A 22,986-nucleotide genomic window follows, 5' to 3' on the forward strand; every position below is an offset into this window, starting at 1 on the left:
ACCGCGCCCTGCGCGAACTGGTTCTCACGACAACCGCCATTTAACAGAGGAGGAAAGTTCACCCATTCTGCTGCCGACTTTAAAATCGTGGTCTCTCATCACCCTCTGCCTAGGCCATGATGACAGATGACACAGAGAAAGAGACTGCATTTTCCTCTTCAGATGGCTAAACAGCTCGTTCGTGATATCAGTGGGTGAAGCATAACAGGACCAAGTGAGGCTCTGTCTAAATTCTATCACCTCCTCTCAAGGAAGATGACAGAAGACACACTACTAACCAGTCCACGGAAAAGACAGCAGTGGCTTAAAAAAAAATAGATCAGACCTAAAACGTAGGACCCACGAGGTCACTGATTCATGCTGATGACACACAGGTAGACGTACACTTAACCAGGCATCTATTTTTAAGATAACTATGGCGGGGGCGGGGGGTGGGGTGGGGAGCGGTTCTGACACTTGCTGAGCGTCTCCAGCTCATCAGCCACCAGCCAGGCTCTCCAGCCACACTCAGGAGTGGTCCTTGTGTCAACTAAGGAAACTGAGGCTCCAAGTGGCTGAAGACTCATCTCAGGTTGCGGACAGTGAGGTGCAGAGCCAGGACTGGACTCTCCGGAGCTGGTGTCATTTCCAGAGCGGCAGGCACTGCTCCCAGAAACATTTTCCGTAAATGATGCCAAGGCCCACAGCTGGCCTCCAAGAGCCAGCCACCCAGAAGTTCACGTCATTTACTCAGTCTCGATTGGCGAAAAGTGCACAATTCCATACTTCTACACTGTCATGTATAAATGAAAGCTATTTACTAGTAACTGACCAAGTGGTTTACGAGGAGTGTCTAAAATGTGGCATCTCTAGAACAAAGCTGAGGAGTTATCAGAATTGCCTAGGGACTCTGGGTGCCCACTACAGAGTCTGGCTGCCCAGGACTGTGATGGGTAATTCTGTGTCCACTTATCTGGGCCACGGGGTCCTCAGGTATTTGGTTAAACATTATTTCTGTATGTTTCCATGAGCGCGTTTCTAGATGAGATTAACATTTGAATCAGTTGACTGAGTACAGCAGAAGGCCCTCCCGATGTGAGTGGGCTTCATCCCATCTGCTGAAGACCTGAATAGAAGAAAGGCTAAGAAAGAATTCTTTCCCTCTGCCTGACTGTCTTTGGGCTGGGACACCAGTCTTCTCCTGCCTTCACACTTGGATTCAGACTGAAACTCTACCGTTGGCTCTCCTTGATCTGGACTTCTCAGCCTCCATGAGCAAGTGAGTCACTTCCTTATAATAAATCTCTTAGTATAAATCATCTCATCTCATCTCTCTCTCTACACACACACACACACACACACACACACACCCTCACACCCTATTGGTTCTGTTCCTCTGGAGAATCCTGATTAATACAAATGGACAACACCAAAAACCCCTGGAACACATTTGAAAAGTTGGAATCACCACAATTCACAAGAAGAAAATTATCACTAGATCTTCAATGGTGTCATGGGTTGGTTGTAGATTTTGAATGCTGGTAGAACCTTTCAACCAAAAATTATTATTAGTTGTATTGTTATAGGTGAATTTATTGTGGGTTGTTTAATAAACACTACACCATATGTGATGGAATCAACACCTAACAACTAGATGTTAAAATTACATTTAAGGGACTTCCCTGGTGGCACAGTGGTTAAGAATCTGCCTGCCAACGCAGAGAACACAGGTTTGAGCCCAGGTCCGGGAAGATCCCACATGCCGCAGAGCAACTAAGCCCAGGCACTACAACTACTGAGCCTGCGCTCTACAGCCCACAAGCCACAACTACTGAGCCCGCATGCCACAACTACTGAAGCCCATGTGCTCTAGAGCCCGTGAGCCACAACTACTGAGCCCATGTGCCACAACTACTAAAGCCCATGCACCTAGGGCCCATGCTCCACAACAAGAGAAGCCACCGCAACGAGAAGCCCGCGCACCACAATGAAGAGTAGTCCCTGCTTGCCGCAACTAGAGAAAGCCCATGCACAGCAACAAAGACCCAACGCAGCCCAAAATAAATAAATAAATCTGTATTTTAAAAAATTATATTTAAGACACTGTAGTTCAAATAAGAATCATTTACACCACTACTGCCAAAGCTGATGGACTGTATTCTACATGGACCCAATGCCAAATTCCCCACAAAATGACATAAGATTGCTACCACAGAGTTCTTTTTGCACTGAAAAGGTGAAAGAGTTGGGGCAACTCAACTGAGGGGTCTTTCCCTTCATCTAAGAGTCCATGTCCTAAAAATATTGAGAGATATATCACCCTGGAGATGGTAGCCCAAATTCCCTTTGAAAAACAGTCTCTCACTCAAGATCCTTTTGTGAGAAAGTTATTTTTTCCATTTGTCTGGTATAAATCCTTCCTGTTTTAAGCCTTGGTCATGAACCTGAAATAACACATATAACTAATTACTAAACCCTAACACGGGTCACCTCCTCTTGGGCGTGTGGTAAGATCTGTTCCCCACAAGATCCACGCTCTCGACTCTGTACCTGAGTCCAGTCGCCAGGTAGCTGTCTGCCTTACAAGCTTTCTAAACATAGAACAACTACTGCCATTTTTTTGGATCTGGAATGTTCCCTGCCCCAGGAGAGAGACTCTCAGACTTACACAGAAATCTCTCCTTTGGCTTCCCCAAATACACTCAACCCACACTCCAGCTCTAGGCAGCCTGAGACGCTTAACTCCTGACTTCAGCCTGACCCTCGAATCACCCCAACAGCTAACATCCGGTCATTCCCAAGTTAGGAGGCATTCTCTGCCTTCCTACGGCTAACTTAACCCTAACGTCTGCTGTTCATGTAATGCACCACCAAACACAATCCCAGCACGGTAACGTGACCCAAGAGAAGTATTACAGAGAAGCAGCAGAAGTGGGAAGAGAGAGCGGCTGAGAGAATAAAGAAGAGACTTTTCCAATTTACTACAGACTCAGGCTGGAAATCAGCAACGTGGAGACTGAAGCGGCTCCTTGACTCTCGTCTAATTTCATCATCTCATCCGGGTGCCTAGAGCACCTCTTAAGCTACGTATATACAAAGTGTGTGTGTATCTGCGGAGGGTGTACAAACCTCTCAGCAGATTCTCAAACGGTAAAAGAAAAATGTTGGAAATCATTGCTCTGATGAAATGCTACCAATTCACATACAACACTGTACAAAGTCTCTATAAAGCTGAAAAACAGCATGGTGTTTAGATGATGTATCCAGTTTAAGAAAACCCTACTTTATCTTTCAAATTCATTCATGTTAACAAGTTTACAACTTCACAGAGACCTATCCCAGGCTGAGTCAGGAGCATGACATTAGGCAAAGCCTCAGAAAGAGGCTATTTAAAGTACCAGCTAAAGAGCAGGTGTCACCTTGTACGTCCAAGGGTAGACTCAGGGATCTGGACACGCAGTCCGACGGGATGTGAGCGTCACGGGCTGCTGGCCCGTCGGAGGCCGACGAAGAACACTCCAGCTCGTCACCGCCCACCGGCACGGACCAAGCTGAAGACGTGAAATTCCACCACCGTCCACACAACAGCTTCAGGAATGGGCACCAGGCCAAGAAACGTGGTTTCTAGCAAGGTGTGAAGTTTACCTTGAAAGAGCATAACATCGCTGTGAAAATATTTCTGCTGCTTTCACACAACACTTGAGCTAGTACAAAAAACACTGCTATTGTAATTATGTGGACTCAGTAAAACCCAACGAGGCCCTCTTGGCCTCCAACAGCGAATGGAGAATAGACATGGTTAAGAGTTTTCTTGAGATCCCGGACGACTGAGATAGAAGATACTCATCTGTTTTTCTCTAGATGCTGTGTTGGTTCAGAAGCATGAGCTTTTATCCTTCAAACCACCCCCCATCCTTTATACGTTCCATGTACTAAGAACAAATAACTAGAGGGCTTCCCACCACCTAAATGATATTCAGAAACCTTGAGTTACCATCAAGGACAAATGCCTTTGCCTCCTTAAATGTGACCTTCCCTAGCCACTCACTGACGGGGGGAATAACAGCCTGTCTCCCTGAAGCCTTCCAGATATTCAGGAAAGGGAGCCAGCTGACAGTTACCTCTGCGCCACAAATCAACCCTGCATCGACTGCTCGCGAAAACTGAGCTGGGCCCTTTACATATTCGTCCTCTGCCAGTTGGCACAGTGCGGAGCTGGCCCAGCAGAGGCTCTGGAGAGACCCTGCAAGCGGCCTCTGGCTGGATCCCCGCGCCCGTGCCCTGCGCTGCGTGCGTGCGTGCGTGCGGGCGGCCGCCCCGGGACCGCCCCTCTTGGGCGGTCTCACAGCACAGTGCTTCCTGCAGGACACCTCCCCCGAAACAGCTTCCCCTGGCACCTCAGAAGCAGATTTCCAGCAAATTCCAGAGGGTGGATGTCCAGCGATTCCATCAGCATGAAACCACTACCAGCTTGGTGCCCCTTGGGAGCCACAGACGGGGGTGCGGGGGTCGGGTTGGGGGAAGCTCTTCCCTTGGGGCTCAGCCTCAGGCTGGGGGCGTCAGCTGCTCCTGTAGCTGCTAGTCCCACGCCCTCTAGAGTTCTCTTCTTACCCGCCAACCCCGCATCCCCCGATTCTCCGTGTTACACTTAATAATCCTGTATATTAAGCTTGCCCTGATCGAGTCACAGGCACTCACTGCCTTGCAATCCAGCCCTGACTGATACACCTGCTCCTTGGGAAGCCTGGGGCAGGAGAAACAGCTCTGAGAGTGAAAAGCTGAGGGGTGAACCGCCACGCACTTGACACTGAGCTGCCATGTTTCGCAGAGCGGACGTCGGCAGAACGAGGGAGGCATTCGAATACCACGTTCACCAACTGCTGCTCAGTGCAGGACCCTGGGTTAGAGAAAGGACGAGGCACAGGGAAGAAAGAGCGACCTTTTAGGCACTGACTGGCCAGCTGGAGAAACCAGATATACGCAAACGAGCAGCTCCAGGCAGTAAGTGCTGACAGCTCCCCGAGGTCATGGACAGTAAGCCACGGGTCAGTGTCGGGGCCTCAGGCTGAGAGGCCATGCGTTCCGACCTTGTCATAAGCAAGAACTAATTATCTGCACAGGCGCTGCGCCACAGAAAACAGAGACCAGGCTCGCTTTAAACCCCCCTCTGCCCCCCAGTAACCGGGTGTTACCCAAGTCCAACGTATCGTGGGTCCTGGCTGTGACCAGCCACCTTTTGCTTCACTGTCAAGAGATATACCAGAGTAAACATTTGGGTAGAGAAAAAGAATTTTAAAACAGAAAAGCCATTTCAGTGTAAGTGTGTCTCTGACAGGGGGAGTCCTTCCTAAAAGATTTTCAGGAAGAGATTAGGGAAACGTGGTGACTATAATCTATCAAGGCCAAATAAAAACGCCTTCGGTAAAGCCCACTCCACGTGAGGCTATTAAGGAAACCCAATCACCACATGGTGCAGAATAAAACCTGTCATTCACTGAAGGGCAGAAGAGTGATTCGGGGTAGAGAGCAAGAAGAAAGAGACTGTGCTTGGATCACCACAAGGCTGACACTGGGGGAGCCCGGGAAAAGCAGCCCAGGAACAGTAGGGCTCAAATGAACCATCTGTAAAGTGGGAGAGAGTATCAAAGGGAGAAAAATTAAAATTTTCTAATGATAAATGAGAGTGGTTTTCTAACAAGGATGGACCACGATAGAGGCTAAAGGGGTTGTTTGTAATGAAGGATGTCTACTCCACCAGGATTGAGCCATTGCAGACAAGTCTATGGAGAAGTCCCTTACCCGCACTCCTACAGGGGGAAATGGGGAGCAACAGTGATCACTTATAAAAAGGGGCGTGGGGTGGGATATGAACTTCACACAGACATCGTGATGAAGTAGTATATAGCAATCGTTGTGGTCAAAATTATAGCAAAAGCTTACTTCTCAGGACTTCCCTGGTGTCACAGTGGTTAAGAATCCACCTGCCAATGCAGGGGACACAGGTTCAAGCCCTGGTCCAGGAAGATCCCACATGCCACGGAGCAACTAAGCCCGTGCGTCACAACTACTGAGCTTGCACTCTAGAGCTCATGAGCCACACCTACTGAGCCCATGTGTCACAACTACTGAAGCCCGCGTGCCTACAGCCCGTGCTCTGCAACGAGAAGCCACCGCAATGAGAAGCCCGTGCACCACAACGAAGAGTAGCCCCCGCTCACCGCAGTTAGAGAGAGCTCGCACGACCGCAGTTAGAGAGAGCCCGCGCGCAGCAACGAAGACCCAATGCAGCCAAAAAAAAAAAAAAAAAACTAATAGGAATAAAAAGCTTACTTCTCTATACAGCTTCATTTATCTCTTCTACGAAAATATGCTCCTTTGTTTCTGTGTGAATATTCATGAATCATATATTAATTATAAAATATTTACAACTTCTCCATAATATCACCACATCTTCAGTTATTAAGACCTAAAGTTTTGTATTTCGTAGGCCAGTAAAAATTTCAAAACATTCAAGGCAGACAAAAATAAATAAATTTACCCAAAAAAAAAAAAAAAGAAAGGGGGAGGGGAGAAGGGGGAAAGGAAGGGAGGAAGAAACGTAGTGTTGAGAATTTTTTTTTTTACAATAATGAAGACGGGACTAGGCAGGAAGGAAGGCTCAGCGTGAATAAACTATCACTTGCACAAGTGTATGTAATAGACCCTGGATAACACTGACCCAGAGGAAATCATCCAACAGGGATAGAGACACGGAGGAAACAAAGCCGCTGCAGCCAAGAGTGGAGAGTAAACTGCAGAATGTCTGCCTCCTGCCCACCCCCTGCCCACCCCGTGCATTCGCAGGCCCCCTGAACAGGGCACCACCAGCGAGACAGGACAGGCATCTCCGGAGACCAAAGGAAAGTGGAGCTTCTTCGAGCACTGGTCCAGGTGTGTACTTTTTAATTAATATATTTAAATCAGATTAAATGGGTACAGGATTCATATGGGCTCCCTCCAGTGGGTCCAGCAAACACATGAAATCTGCTATCTTTTGCAAAAATAAATGTCTCAATAAATGTTTTCCAAAAATTTAGTTTCGAAGCTATAGAACAGTGGTTCTCAAACTTTTCAGTCTCAGAGATCCTTCTACGCTCCAAAAATCCATAACACCTTGATTCCTTTGCAAACACTGATGACGTCTGTGCCACCACCACTCGCCCTGCCTTCACCTCACAGGAAATCACTGTCTTGCTTTCGGTGTTTATCGTTCCCATGTACCTTTTTCACACCTACCTACAAATTTATGTAACAAAAAAACCGTGTGGTACCTACATATTTATGTAACAAAAAAACTGTGTGGCTGTGGTGTGCGTGCATGTGTGTGTGTTGAGGAGGAGCTGGAGCTAGTGCACGCAGACAGAGAGAGGGAGGGAGCACAGACTAAGCGCACAGTGAGAGCACGTATTGTTGGGCTTATTTTGAAATACCTATTAGAAAGATATCCTAGTTTAGTATCACTCATAATTTATTTGCTTCTCTCAACGTTTTATTAAAACCTCATCCAAGTTGACATGGTACCTCTAGTTTATTTATGTTAACTGCTGTGAAGTACTCAATGCACAATTAGAGCCCATTGTCCTTTATTTGTAACACTTAAAAGAAAAATGCCAGAGCGCACAATTTGAGAAAGAAAGAAAGAAAAAAAAAAAAAAAAGGAAAACTACCAAATAACTCTACAAAGTGGTGGCAACTACATACACTCCCCGTCGAAGGGTGTAAGATTTATGGTTCCTCTAGATACTCGGTATTGTCAAGATTATTAAATTTTGCTAATCTAATCGGTTTGTAAGAATATCTGGTTGCTTTAATTTGCATTTTCTTATTTACCAATAAAACCGATCCTTGATCTCATGCTTCTTCCATCAACAGGCTGTTAATGTTCTTTGCCCATTTTTCTTTCTTAAAAAAAATTACACGATTGATTTATAAAAAATGTATGTCATTTTAAATAGTAATAAAAGCACATACATGTTTGCTCACCACCCATATCCATTTTCAGAAAAGAGAATAGTACCAAAAACTTTGCAGCCCCTTGCATGTCCGTATCTGATCACAATCCCCTCCCACTCCTTGTAGAGGTAACAACCCAACTTAATGTTTAAATTATTCCCTTGCTTTCCACAACTTGTCCACACATGCACAAACCCCAAAATAATATATTGGTTAGCTCTGCCCATGTCTTAAACTTTCCATAAATGCAATCATACAATGTAAGCTTTTAAGACTTTCTTCACCTGATGCTACTTTCTATATTTATTCATGTTAATGTATTTGGTTGTGATTTATTCATTTTCACAAATATATGAACACCGTACCATATTGATAGTGCTATGAACATTCTCATCTATCTGCTGATAGAAGCACTCAAGACGCAGCTGAACTATACACCTGAGAGTGGGGCTCCAGGTGTGGGTTTTATGCTCCCTCAGAGCGTTCTCATGGCTCCACATATCGGCCAACTCTTGGTATTTCCGATTTTTTCCTACTGGATTCTTTTTATCATACTGAGACCTTTATATTTGATCAACACGAATCCTTTGTTAGTTATATGCCTAGCAGATCTCTCCACCCAGCCTGATGCTTGCCTTTTAACTTCGTTTAAGAATTCTTTTATTAGGTGTTAAGTTTTACCTTAACGCAGTCAACTTTAAAGTTTTTCTTCCACTAAGGATTTTTCTTGTTTAGGAATTCTCGATTTAAGAGACTGTGTTCTACCCCCAAGGTGATAACAATAATCTCTTGTATTTTCTTCTCAAGTTTTGAAGACTTCCTTTTCACAAATGGATTGTGAAACCATCCGGAGTTGAATTTTGCATTTGGTGTGAGGTAGAGACCAAGTGTTCTTTCCTCTACAGACAACTGTCTCAGAGCAATTCATGTGGAATCCATCATCTCCCCACTTATTAACATCACTTCCATTTTATAATGAAAACGAACTCCCAAATATGAGGAGAGCTGTTTCAAAGTTCTCTATTTGACTAAACTTGTGCCAATGCAAAACCATCTTAATAACTGGAGCATTATGAGGCTTGATGCTTGGTAAGGCATGTCCCCTTACACTGGTGCTCTTAAATTTTTTTCTGGCTATTTGTAAACTGGCTCTTCCTATAAATTTGAAAATCAGTCCTTCAACTTCTCCAAAACACGCAGAAGACATTTTTGTTAGATTTACGATGAATTTATAGATTGATTTTGGGAAAGCTGTCATCTTCATGAATCTAGGAACATGGTATATCGCTCCTTTGTCTCTCCTTCCTTTCCTTTGTCTCTTCTTCCTTTACGTCTTTTAATAATATCTGATAATTTTATCTACAAGTACCTTGAACATCTTCTGCAACAATGACACCTAGATTCTTCGAAGTTTTGGTTGATGTTATGAGTAAAATCTTTATTCCATTTTATTTTCTAACTGGCTGTTACCGGTAGATAAGAAATATATTTTTGTATATTGTCTTTGTATCCAACAGCACTGCGAACTCTCTTATTAGCACTAATAATTGATCTGGATATTCTAGTCAATTTCCTAGGTAGCCCATCATGTCATCCATAAATGAGGCAGCTTTATCTCATGTTTCCCAATGCTTAGATCTTCATTTCTCTTTCTGGTTTACTGCATAAACTAGAACCTCCCACACAGTGATGGCAAGCAACCCTGAATTGTTGCTAATTTGATGGGACTGTTTATAATGATTCACCACTAATTATGATGTATGCTGTGAGTGCTTGACAAATATCATTCATAATGTTAAGGAAGTTCCCTTCTGTTCCTAGCTTGCTAAAAGTTTTTATCATATTAATGTCATCAAATGCTTTTTTAATGTCCTAAAACATTAAATGCCACCAAATGATTTTCCCACATCTACTGAGGTGATCACATGCTTTTTCCCCTTGTATCAGTTAATATCATATAATGTAATACATGCATAGTAATAATGTGGTAGGACACAATACTCCAACAAATTACATTTGCAAACATTTCATTTAATAATTCTGTATCTGTTCATTAAAAATGAGAATAATCTGTGTTCACAAAGATGAAACCTCTAATATTATCTTTATTATCTAATATATTAACAAGTCTAACATGAAATGAGTTTGATAGGTCCCTCTTTTTCTATTTTTTGAGAAAGACTACAAGTCTTTCAGATTTTATAAAACCTCACAGTAAAATCACCTCAGAATGATGGAAGAGAGGCTATTAATTCTAGATTTAATCGGTTTCAGTTTTCTACTGAATGTAACCTGTGCTCACGCTCTAGTGTTTAGTATCTCCCACCTCCCGTTATTTTTTTAATCTTAACTGTTGTCTTCCCCGTGAAACCAGAGACCTTCTCGTGACTGTGTGATACCTTCTTACAGCCCCGGATCCCAGTTCATGTTCAGCAAAATTTTTTTTTTTTATTGACAGACTGACTGATCCCAATGTTTTCCTTCAGTCTTTTTCTTCGAACTTTTATTAGGAAAATTTCAAACACATACAAAAATAGAAAGGATAATGTTGGATTCATCATGTATCCAACACCCGGCTTCAATAATTGACAATTCATGACCAATCCTCTTACATTCATCCCCAGACACCTACCCCCCATTATTTTGAAGAAAATCCAGACATCATTTTGCTCACGTGTATTTCAATATGTATCTCTGAAAGAGAATGACTGTAAAAAATACACTACCATTGTTATACCTTAGAAAAGTAAAAATAAAGAACTCCTTAAATTCAAATATTCAGTTGGTGTTCAAATTTCCAATGGTCTCAAATCTTTTTTTCTTGAAAGGTGTTTTCTCTTGATAGGATCTACACATTGTGAGTGACTGAGATCTGTCCTTTTAACCTATAGGCACCATCTACTGTTTTCCCCTTTTGTTTTCCTTGCTTTTATTTGAAGAAACTGAATCATTTATCCTGTAGAACAGTGCTTCTCAAACTGTCTACGGTAAAGAGACAGTTTTAGATTTCTAATCGGTCTCGAAATGATACACGGTGTTACTGCACAAAACCACCACCCAGACTGAGCACATGCAGCTCACCAAGAGCATCTGGGAACACCTGGACCAGTCTGCATGCAGAGCCACAGAAGTCCTCTGACAACAGGCTTGACTATGACGGTCTAAACATTTCTAATCACTTACTTCTGATTCTTGTACTTATTTCATTATGCAGATCTCATCTTGAGGAACATTGCTGTAGAATTTCGCCAGGCTGGATTTTGCTTATCACATCTACATGGTATCGTTTAATGTGTTTCTCTGTCCTCTGTATCTCCTATAAATTTGGTTGTTGTATCTAGCTATTTGAACTGATTTAGGTCCAAAGTTTTTGGCAGGACCTCACAGGTGGCATTATATTCTTCCATCAGGAGACACGTAAGTCTGGCTGCCCCGCTTTCTGTGATGGTAGTGGCCACTGGTGAACAGTGTTACCACCAGAACTTAATGTCAAACCCCTCTAGTCAATCTGGTTCCCACAGTTTGTTCTCTGGAAGACTCCTAAGGAAGTTCTCCTCTTCTCGGCCCCCGGCTTCCCCCACCGCCTCAGTTTCTGACACAGAGCAGATCTGCCAGCCAGCGGTGAAGCGCTTAGCGAGACGCTGTCAGCCAGGGTGTTGGGGAGTTGTCTGTGGTTTGGGGTTCTGCTATTCCAGGTGCTGTGTCTGCTTTTTAAGACTTGGGACTACTAAAAACTATACAACCCAATTCCCACTTTTGAGAACAATGTTGTTTGCTTTTAGCAGGGTTTTAATTTCTTTTAATAATATATTTAAAACGAAATGTATGGCCCGTACTTTTTTTTAGCTGCATCCCGTCCATTTTGCTTTATTAATGTTAACTGTGATGGTACAAGTTAAGTGGGTTGACCAAGTTCCTACATAATAAAGTGACTATTTCCCCCATGCCCGAGCAGTTTGAAGTGAGTATTTTCATTGTTGGTGAGTGATAAGTAACTTTTGATATATCCTAATATTTCTCTTTAACCCATGAATCTATAGTTGTGAATTTTTAGATGGCTGAGGATATGGAAACTTTTATTAGCCTTTTCTTACTGCTTTCTACATCAACTACATTGTAGTCAGGCATGGTTCTATTAATGTTACTGATTCTTTGACATTTGTTTATGACTTCAACTGTCAACATGTTTTTTTTTTTTAATAAATTTATTTATTTATTTATTTTTGGCTGCGTTGGGTCTTCGTTGCTGCACGCAGGCTTTCTCTAGTTGCGGCAAGCAGGGGCTACTCTTTGTTGCGGTGCACGGGCTCCTCATTGCGGTGGCTTCTCTTGTTGTGGAGCACGGGCTCCAGGCATGCGGGCTTCAGTAGTTGTGGCACGCGGGCTCTAGAGCGCAGGCTCAGTAGCTGTGGGGCGCATGGGCTTAGTTGCTCCTCGGCATGTGGGATCTTCCCGGACCAGGGCTCGAACCCGTGTCCCCTGCATTGGCATGCGGATTATTAACCAATGAACCACTAGGGAAGCCCCTTATTTTTTTAAGTTATTCCATGTGACTATATACCTCCAGCTCTTGGGTACAGGATTTATGTATATGTCTGTCTGTCTGCCCAAACACACAGAAATACACACACACACACACACACACACACACACACACACACACAGTTACAGCATTTTAAACATAATCAAGCTTCTTAACCATATTTTTCAGATTTCCTGTATCTTTACTCATTTTGTCTGCTTACTCCATTGGTTTTTGATTGAGGTCATTTAAAATCTTCTACTATGACTATGAATTTGTCAAACTCAACTTTTATTTCTTCAGTTTTGGTTTCTATATTACGGCTATGATGTTGGGCACATTAAAATTCCTAAGTCATAAAGCATCCTGGTCGATGTATTATCCCTCTTTATTCATAGTTAATATTTCTTCCATATATTCTATTCTATCTAATATTAATAATTGCTTTAACCAGATTTCCTTTAGTAAGTATTTGCTTGATATATATTTTCCTGCCCTTTACTCTCAACCTCTGGTGTGATTCTACTTCAGGTTTCTCTAATTGAAAAATGTCCAGTCTGATAATGTATGTCTTTAAATTGGTAAATTTAACACATTTATATTTGTAAATACTGATACATCTTACCTTGTCTCGAAACACAGAAGGGTTTTATTCACAATTAATAGTTAAATAAAATATACATTGTCATAGTTCATCCATTTCTGTGTTTATCCTTGTTCCTTTACCCCATACCTCTCTATGCACTTTCCTCCTTGCTGAAACATACCATGTAGTGATGAAAACAATGATTACCGAGATTATGAAATAAGAGGAAAACTTTAGATGACAATATAGTTTTATAAATTATATATGTAGCATGATTAAAACTATTGAAAAAAATCCTATTCATAGGGTAATAAACTGAAAGAAGGAAACAAATTTTTTTGAGATTTAAGATTAGGTCAGACTTAGTACCAACACTTTAGCTGAGGCCAGGAATCCACAAAACTCCACCCCTCTCTCCCCCTCACCGTTCCTGGAACTAAAGCCCCGCTTGGGTCCCAAGCAGTTCCTCTATGAAAAGCAACAGACCACAGTAGAACAGGTGAAGTTCAGGGTTGACTCTGCCACCAGCTGGCTGGGTAATACTGGGCAAGTCGCTAACCTACTGGGGCTTCAGATTCCTCGTGGTTGAAGTGGAAATAATCTGTCTCACAGGTTTTTATTACGAGGAGTAAATGAAACACGGCACGTGGAATTACTTTATCAAACTATATTCTTAGACACATACATGTACGTGTGTGCGTGTGTAATCTTTCTAACTAGAAGCAGAATATACAGTCACATCATCCGAAAACGAGCCACGCTTGCTCGCTGCTAAACTGGACCAGACCCCGCACAAGTGTGAAATGAGATGAGGTTAATTCCGAACCCACTCCCTGTTTCCCACCATCTAAGGGAGCCTGGATTTTTTCCACCACTAACACACCAGTGTGTGTCTCGCAGCCTCCTCTCCTCTGCCATTCCCACGGCTTGCAGGCTTACCAGCCAGGGAGCACCGTCCTTGCTCATTTTTGTAATGAGATAAACTGGGCTGTGTACCTGCCACTGCCGTGACCTGGACACCTTGTCACTGGTGTCACACCTCCGCTGGCTCATTAGCTGTAGGTGACATTCCATCACTTGGTCATATTTCCCAGACTTCGACGTGTCTTTGTCCATTTCCCTTTTGTTTCCTAATAAATCTGTATCCTTGTTAATAGTTATTACTCCTAACATAGAAAATAGTCAGCTTTTCCTAGTAGCAAAAGCGCTCATCCAAGCAGCTCTGGGATCGAGCCTGGGTGGCCTTTTGTGTAAAGCTAATACCTATTTCTGAATTATCACGAATTCCCAGGAAGGCAGCACATCCTGAAGCTAACGGCCCTCTCTCCTAAAACACGACTCATTTAACACAACACACGGCGGTTACTCACCAGCCTGAGGATCCTATACTGTTCCTGCTCATATCCGACAACCCACTAACCTGGTGTTTTGTGGGAAGGAGTTTTGTAACAATTATTCCCCCTGTTTCAGTGAACATGTTTGGAAGAGGTACTATAGGAGTAATGCCTCATTAATTCCATTTGTTTCTCACATAAAAACGGAGACGGTTTTAAAATATGTTAATGAAAGACAAGTGATACTGCACTTTTTTAGGAAATAGACTCAAGCTTTAAGGAATATTCATAAATTGCCAAAAAAAAAAAGAAAAAAGCTGCGCACAACATATTAGGATGTCAGCTAACAGATGCAAGGAGTTGGGTGCTTTTGAGAATGGCCAGAATATCAGATTTCCTGATCAAAAAGGCTCTATGCATCCAAACACATACTTCAAGAAGAGCAATAATGAAAATGTCTCAAAAAGAAAAACTGTAAAGCACCCACAGGTGTAAAGCAGGGGACGGTAAGGAAAGAGTGTGGGACAAGAAGACAGCTTACAGTCTCAGCCACTAAACCACCAGTCCCCGGGCTACCTAAGAAATTCATTTGTGCCTAACTCCGGGAACATGTAATTAACCTCCGCTAACTGAGATGTGGGGTAACCAGACTACGGGTCTCAGGGCTGCATCTCGAGTCATCCGGGATTGGGGGGTAAGTGTGAGCCACTGACTACCCACTCATAAGAAGAAACCCAGAGACAGGCACGTTGGGACTGGAAGGAAAAGGACAGACACGAGGAAACAAAGGCCTGCCAATTTCTGCAGCTACTGACACAACACATCAGCCAGAAAACACTGAGCTCCGCCTACACAGAGGACGCCACCCAGGATGGATAACGCACGGGTGCAGAACACGGTCAAGGACCCCGTGGGGCTTGGCTGAGATAAACCACAGTGGCCTCCACGAGACCACACAGGCCGTCCTCCAAGCCCGAGAGGAGCCGCACTCACCTGGTGCCGGGAGAAGAGCCGCACGGCCTCCAGCTGGTGGAACACAGGGTGGTGCTGGGCGTCGATCTGGTCGCGCCGGTACACGTCGCCCACCACCAAGAAGGCGTCTAGCCCCGCGCGCAGCAGGTCCCACTGGTGCGCGGACGTGTGCGCGCGCAGCATGTGGGTCGCGTTCAGGTAATAGCTGTCACCCTTCTTCCGGCTGGGGTGGTCGGCCGGGACGAGCAGGCTGTCGAAGTTCTGCCAGGTGGTGACCACCGGGGAGAGGTCGTCGTAGACAGAGAAGAGGGGCGTCCCCGAGCGGCGCACGTACTGCGCGTAGAAGTGCTGCTTCACCCTCTCCTTGATCAGCCACAGCGGGTGATGCGGCCGGTTGTGCAGGTTCCTGCCGACCCTGGACAGGACCTTGCGGGACAGGTTGCTGTAGCCATCCTGGGGGTAGGACTTGCCCAGCAGCTCCACCGTGCCGCCCGAGGCCCCGAGGGCTCCCCGGGTGGCGGGCTCCGGGGCAGCGGGCCTCGCGCCCGAGGCCTGATGCTCAGGGCCTCGGCAGACCCCGCTGGCCTTCCTCGCCAGGTGGACGCGCACATGGGCAGCTCTCCTGAGAGCCCAGCAAACCATCGCAGCAACTCCTTTCACGGGTTCTGGAAAGAGCACACACATAAGCACCAGTCATGTTTCACCCTGCAGAAAGTAAGGGGGGGGGGGGGCGGGAGGGCCCCCTCCCCCACCAGCTCCCCACCACTCTACTGATGTCTGCCTCCCCCTCCACCACTCAGAGAGAACAGCCAATTAAGGTAATCTGCCCAGAGAGGCTTATACCCTCTGCTCTACATCAAGAGAATCACGGACGTCATGCTTAGATCCCTAATCTCTAGCTGTCCTCCCCTGACATTTAGATCCATGAGTGTAAAGAAAATTTCCCTTATCAGGTCACATCACGTCCCGGACCCCTCACGCTGAATAAAACTATCAACGTGATGACTTTCTTTCTTTTTTAATTTATTTTATTTATTTATTTTGTTTTGTTTTTGGCTGCGTGCGGGCTCTAGTTGTGGTGAGCGGGGGCTACTCTTCGTTGCGGTGCGTGGGCTTCTCACTGCAGTGGCTTCTCTTGTTGCGGAGCACGGGCTCTCAGCGTGCGGGCTTCAGTAGTTGTGGCTCGCGGGCTCTAGAGCGCAGGCTCAGTAGTTGTGGCTCGCGGGCTTAGTTGCTCCACGCATGTGGGATCTTCCCAGACCAGGGCTTGAACCTGTGTCCCCTGCATTGACAGGTGGATTCTTCACCACTGCGCCACCAGGGAAGTCCCATGACTTTCTTTTATTTTGACTACTTTTGGGGGTCTCATTCCTTAAAGGAAGCCCATGATTACATCCATGTCTCTGAAGGATGGAAGAATGTCTGAAACGCCATCCTGCCCATTTCACCCTCGTAACCACCAAGCTCTGCTCACTCCTGACAACATGTGACTTCTGATTAGCTCACCATATTACAGGATGATGTGAGCAATGCTTTCCTTTTGGATGTTTCCAATAAAATACACCAATTTAGGTAATCGTTATTTTTATGTGATTTTTATAAAATAAAAATGAAAAACTTAAGGAAATACTACACAGAGTGATAGACTATACCAGTGGACAGCTGAAATTATTTTTATAGATGCAAATCTTTTCTGTCCTCACATCTGGTCATGTCATTTAAACTTAATACCATTGCAGGATCCCATCAATTACATGTCTCTTTTGTAAAAGAGCAACTTTCTACTGGGCACCCACAGGAAACCAGCAGACCTAAACTCACTTGGGAAGAGACGCAGAGCAGCCAGGACACAGCGAATTGACCAGATCTTCTTTTTAATGCCCAGAATTTAATAAGAGGACCAGATTTCACAGCTGGAACTCACTCATAGGCTGTTCACATCAAAAATGAGATGACAAAGATCCAGGTATAGCGGCCCAAACTCTAATACAACACTGAAGGATTCTGGGTACTTCTCTGCTGGCCCACGAGCAAGTTTAAATTGACTCGGGGATCTCAGGCATGACGATCTTTAGAGGTCAAATCCCTTGGTTCATAAAAAATTTACCATGAACTTAAATCTGCCAAATAACGTCTTCTAAAACTTGGCATTTTTACCCACTGGGCTAACTATAAAGCATCCAACCAGGTAGTGATTTGACTTCCAGGACTCTGCAATCATACCAAGAAAATACCTAACCTCATGCTAATAAACTGCATTAGGAGGGAATGACATTGCTCCAAGCGACCATCCAAAGCACAGCCGGTATGTACCCAGCAGCACAGCCCACTCAGCTTATGGAACCGAGACCTCCCAGATCCGAGTTAAATCACACGTGAAACCTGGGGAGAGCCCCTTGGTCTGAGACGGCCGTCACGTTAGAAGCTCTCAAAGATACCCAGAAACTCTCTGGGTTTATTCATTTATGGCACTATTTTGTCAGAGCTGTTGCGAAAAGTGTTTTTGGCTGCACTTCAGCGGAAATCCATCTTCCTCCCTCCACAGTGCTCAGCGGCCTGTCACTGCAGTGGATATAAATTTTAAATATGCCCATGCCGCCTCCTGCGTCTCAGCACTAAGTCACGCTGGTCGGTCGTCAGCGACCCAGCTCAGCGCCCTTGGCAAGACACGACAAGCGTCTCTCCCTTCCAAAGCCGTGTGCTGTTACCAAGCTCAGGATTCTTCCAGGGAAGGTGCTCCTGAGGCCGTATTCATGGGCTGCCGACCCCCCTTTCTTCTGTTTCTGCTCCACACATGCCCATGCCCACCTGCACCCCCAGGCTCTGCTCCCGCCGAGGTGCCCCATCCACACGTCCTTTCTTGGTCCTCCTGACCCCACCCCTAGCTTGCTAAGGAAAGTTTACTTTTCTTGTCCTTGTTTTCAGACTTTTTAATCTATCTGCTCAGCCCTCATCTGTCATTTCTCCCCACCCAAAACAATTTGTTTTTTTTTATTATCATCTCTTACAGAGAGAGAATAATGACTATGCTAGATTTCCCACTGCCATCTGAAAAGTAAATGCCTTTCTTCTTTCCTCTGTCAAGTTTCTCTGTGAGAAAGTCCATCTGGGAAATACAGGAGACCCAGAAAGATAATGCCGACCATGGTCCTGCCTCTATGGAAAGTGGTTTTCCATTTCACCCTTCCAACAACTCTGTGAGGCAAGTATTACTCTTATTATTTTACAAAGAATCTGGGCCTCAATTAGATCTTGTAACTTGCAAAAACTCATACATCTACCTGTGAACAAAGTTCAGAACTCTGAGCAACTCAATTATTTCTCAGTCAAAACAGACCCAAGACTGTTACATTCAAATTACTTCTCCGTAATTACCTATCTTAACTTCTACCTTAACTGAGCAACTTAGATTATACCTCAGTGCATTTTAAATACACGCATGAATAAATCAAAGGAAACACATTCGCTTCGATGGTGGAAATGAAATACCATTCAACTCAGGACCTGCGGGCCAAAACTGCCCATGCCCTGTTTTTGAAAATAATGTTTGGAAGAACCCAGTGATGCCCATTTGTTTACATATTGTCTGTGGAGGCTTTTCCACTACGAAGTCAGAGCTGAATAGTTGACTGTACCGCCCTCAAGGCCTAAAATACTTATTACCTTGTCCTTTACAGAAAAAGTTGGCTGAGCCGTGTTTTAGCTTAACTCACTGAAAAGTTCTTCCACATTACTAAGAATACCTTCTGGTCACAAATATATGTGGATTATAGAGCCGCTGAAAGTAACAAACGTACAAATGTGAATATTACATGTGTTAACTTTGGCACAGACGCGATAGTGAGACAGACCGTGAAAAGAGTCAGTACAACATCACGGGCAAAGGCCACACTGAGCAGAGACACCCACGGGCTGTAACCCTAGGCCGGCCCCTTGGGCACTCTGTGTATTATCCTTGGACACAGCATTTGACTTTTTTCGGCCCTCAAGCTTCTCATGTATAGATACAGAAAATAATACCTACCTCATAGTAAAAGGATTACACCGCATCCTGTTCATAATGCAGTCAACTCATTGTCTAGTACGTAAGACACAAGATAAGTTGAATTAAAGGCTAAAAATGGCCCATAGTCTTCTAGAGACCAGGTAACAGAGAAAGCAATACCACTGGGACAGAGAACACGGGATGAATTTTATTTGTTTGTTTGTCCAAATGATTTCCACATGTGTGTCTTTGGTTCGAGAGGGAAACAACTTTGGACGTGTTGAAGTTAAGTACGGGTGACAGACCCATCTTACAATTTCTAGGACCCAGTCTGAGGTTTGCAAATAAGGTAAGAGCTCAGTACTAGCAATGGAGACCTTGGGATTTGTTTGTATAGAGGTAAGAGTTAATGTCGTAAGCAAAGAACCCATTGGAAAGTGAGAGTAACAGCAGAAATGGGCAAAAGACAGAGCTCTTGGCAATTATCCTCTTTAAGAAGGATATATAAAGAGTAAAAGAACCAAAGGGTTCTCACAGAACCTAGGACAGGAAGTTTCTAGAAGGAAACCAAGGTTATTTCTGAACCAAGTGCCACTGTATATACAATTCTTAATATGCTGTATTATTACCAACTGTCTGTCTTCCTGCTAGACTATGTGGTTCTTGAGAGTAGAAGACACACAACCCCTCTCTTTCCCAAATGACCGCGCACTCAGAGGCTAGCACTACACCTGACACCAGGCAGAAGAAGAAGGGAGAAGAGAAAGTGGGAAAACAGAAAAGGATGGAAAGGAAATTGGCCAACAGGATCAAATGTAGCAAAGATGTTAGGCAGGGGGCAAAGTAAAGAACTATTTGACAAGATGACCATCAACAGGGCAATTTCAATGGCTGGGTGAAGACAGAAGTCAGATTATAACGGGTTTACATGAATGGAACATATAAAAATGAAGGAGGTTACCAATGAGAAAATGGATTAAAAATATTTTAAAACTTCTGAGACCGAAAGAAAGGAAGTTAAGGGAACTTTCAATAGATGACCCCGATCTCCCAAGGAAAGCTTTAGACTTATAAAGAAAAATATTCTGTACAATCTCAACATTCACCAAGTAAATGTTATTTTGTCTGTTAGAATGAATGAATTTTGCAGCGGTTTAAACAGTCCTTCCTTCAATCTCCCTCAGTCTTGTGTGTAAAGGAGAACTAATTAGTGGTAATTTCTCTAAGGCACAGTTAGCTTACCGGAAAGGGCCAAATGTGACCCACATGTGGTTACGGCCACGCAAAAGAGATCGGGTGCGTCCCATTAACCTGCAGAGACAGGGCTGAAACAGCATCTACCCAGAAAAATGAAGCTGGGCCCAGTTAACACACAGCTTATATACTGTACTGGACTAAATAATGGCAGGGAAACAGCCAATTTCCATTAACTTTTGCTCAAAAAGAGCAGGCAAAGAGTGTTTTTGCTCCTGCTGAATGCAAAGAAAATGTCTCTAAAAAGGCCGTTCCCTGTGCTACTGGTGCAGCCTTTCTGGGCAGCCATTTAGCACTAGCAAGAGACTTAAGCCTGTTCATACCCTTTGGCACGGTAACTACCCTTCAAGGAATTATCACAAGAAATAATGTAAATTAAGACAGAAGTGAAACACAAGGAAGTTTCATTACAGTGTGATTTATAATACAGAAAAATTACAAACAACATAAACTTTCCCCAGAGAGGGGGATATTAAGTAAATTATAGTAGAACCATACAGTAAAACATTGTACAGTCATAAAGTATAATGGCTACAAAGAGCTTTAATGACATAACTACATACTTACAAAGTGATAAATAGAAAATAAAAATGTATGATATGATCTTAACTATGTAAATATATATATATATAAATACACACTTACTATATTTAGAAACCGTGGAAGAACTATGTAAGATTCAATGGCTATAATCCCTGGTCCTTATTTTCTATTTTTATAGTTCTAAATTTTCTAAATGGACATCTATTACATTTTTTATTAAACCTGTTATTTTGAAATAGTTGAATTATTATAAGAAAAAGTTATTTAAAAATATGGCGAGTTGAGTTCTAGCCATTGTAATAGGTTGTATTAAACCCACTCATAATTGTATCAAGAATAATGCCAATATATGGACATATATACACTACCAAATGTAAAATAGATAGCTAGTGGGAAGCAGCTGCATAGCACAGGGAGATCAGCTCGGTGCTTTGTGACCATCTAGAGGGGTGGGATAGGGAGGGTGGGAAGGAGACTTAAGAGGGAGGAGTTATGGGGATGTATGTATATGTATAGCTGGTTCACTTTGTTATACAGCAGAAACTAATACACCATTGTAAAGCAATTATACTCCAATAAAGGTGTTAAAAAACAATAACAAAAAAACAAACAAACAAAAGAATAATGCCAATATAAACGTAGCGCTGCTGTAGTTTAATTAACTGCATTCAGTGACCAGGTAAGAGATTACTTTTAACAACACAGGTGTCCACTTCGGAAGGAAATGCACAACGTGAGAGCTGTGAGTTTCGGGTTTATCTGAGGACTTACTGAGGACTGTGGTCCAGGAGACATTCTCTCAAGTGACTCTGAGAAACTGCTTCTAAGAAGCAGAGGGAGAAGCCAATATATACGCAATTTTGGTGAAGGGGTACGTGCAATCAAGCATACACCTCGCTACGAGGTTACCACTAGTCACAAGGAATATTAGTTCAGTTAATGAACTTTAAGTGCTTTTCTAAGTAAAGGGAAGATGCAAGAATACAGTTCATAAAAAATTTCACCTGGGGGCGTCCCTGGTGACGCAGTGGTTGAGAATCTGCCTGCTAATGCAGGGGACACGGGTTCGAGCCCTGGTCTGGGAAGATCCCACGTGCCGCGGAGCAACTAGGCCCGTGAGCCACAACTACTGAGCCTGTGCGTCTGGAGCCTGTGCTCAGCAACAAGAGAGGCCGCGACAGTGAGGCCTGCGCACTGCGATGAAGAGCGGCCCCCGCTTGCCACAACTAGAGAAAGCCCTCGCACTGAAACCAAGACCCAACACGGCCAAAAATAAATAAATAAATACTATGACTTGCTGAGGTTCAGATGATGGTTAGCATTAAAAAAAAATTTCTCCTGAAATATTTCTAACTATCTAAGGGCCGAGAGGCCCAAAATATTGCCTGCTTTCCCGGCACAGAGAGTGCTTCATTGTGATCTTCACCCTGAATTCCCTCCAGGGTGTACTGTATTGTAATTTTTTTTTGGCTGCATGGCATGTGGAATTTTCCCTGACCAGAGATCGAACCCATGCCCCCTGCACTGGGAGCGTGGAGCCTTAACCACTGGACAGGTCAGCAACTGCAGTGGCTAATGACATGATACTTGTAGAACGGGACGGTGGGCAACATTCTTCGTTTTCCACAGATGAAATGCTTGGCATATAAAAAACTTCTTTGCCTTTCCAAATTCCTTTCCCTAGCTATAAATCAACTGTCAGAAGCACAGTGCCAATCAGTCAATGCTTTTTTCCCCCAAGACGTTTAGATTTTCTAGGAAATTGATAATACTGGCTCTTATGCCAAACAGATGTTTCTCAATGGTACCCGTCAATGAA

General features: G+C 43.9%; 1 protein-coding gene across 3 annotated transcripts in view; it reads right to left on the reverse strand.

Annotated features, from left to right (window-relative positions):
- The window catches only part of FARS2 (phenylalanyl-tRNA synthetase 2, mitochondrial), a 383,626-nt gene that overhangs the window by 291,782 nt on the left and 68,858 nt on the right, over positions 1-22,986 (reverse strand). For 2 of the 3 annotated variants that reach the window (XM_065886072.1, XM_065886070.1), the window contains exon 1: positions 15,407-16,027. In XM_065886072.1, the coding sequence (XP_065742144.1) occupies positions 15,407-16,027 (621 nt within the window). Of the gene's footprint in view, positions 1-15,406; positions 16,036-19,020; positions 19,033-22,986 lie in introns of those variants that run through there. The other variant, XM_065886071.1, reaches the window with a different exon arrangement.

Source organism: Phocoena phocoena, chromosome 10 (assembly GCF_963924675.1).
Source record: "Phocoena phocoena chromosome 10, mPhoPho1.1, whole genome shotgun sequence".
In the NCBI taxonomy this organism is placed as follows: domain Eukaryota; kingdom Metazoa; phylum Chordata; class Mammalia; order Artiodactyla; family Phocoenidae; genus Phocoena; species Phocoena phocoena.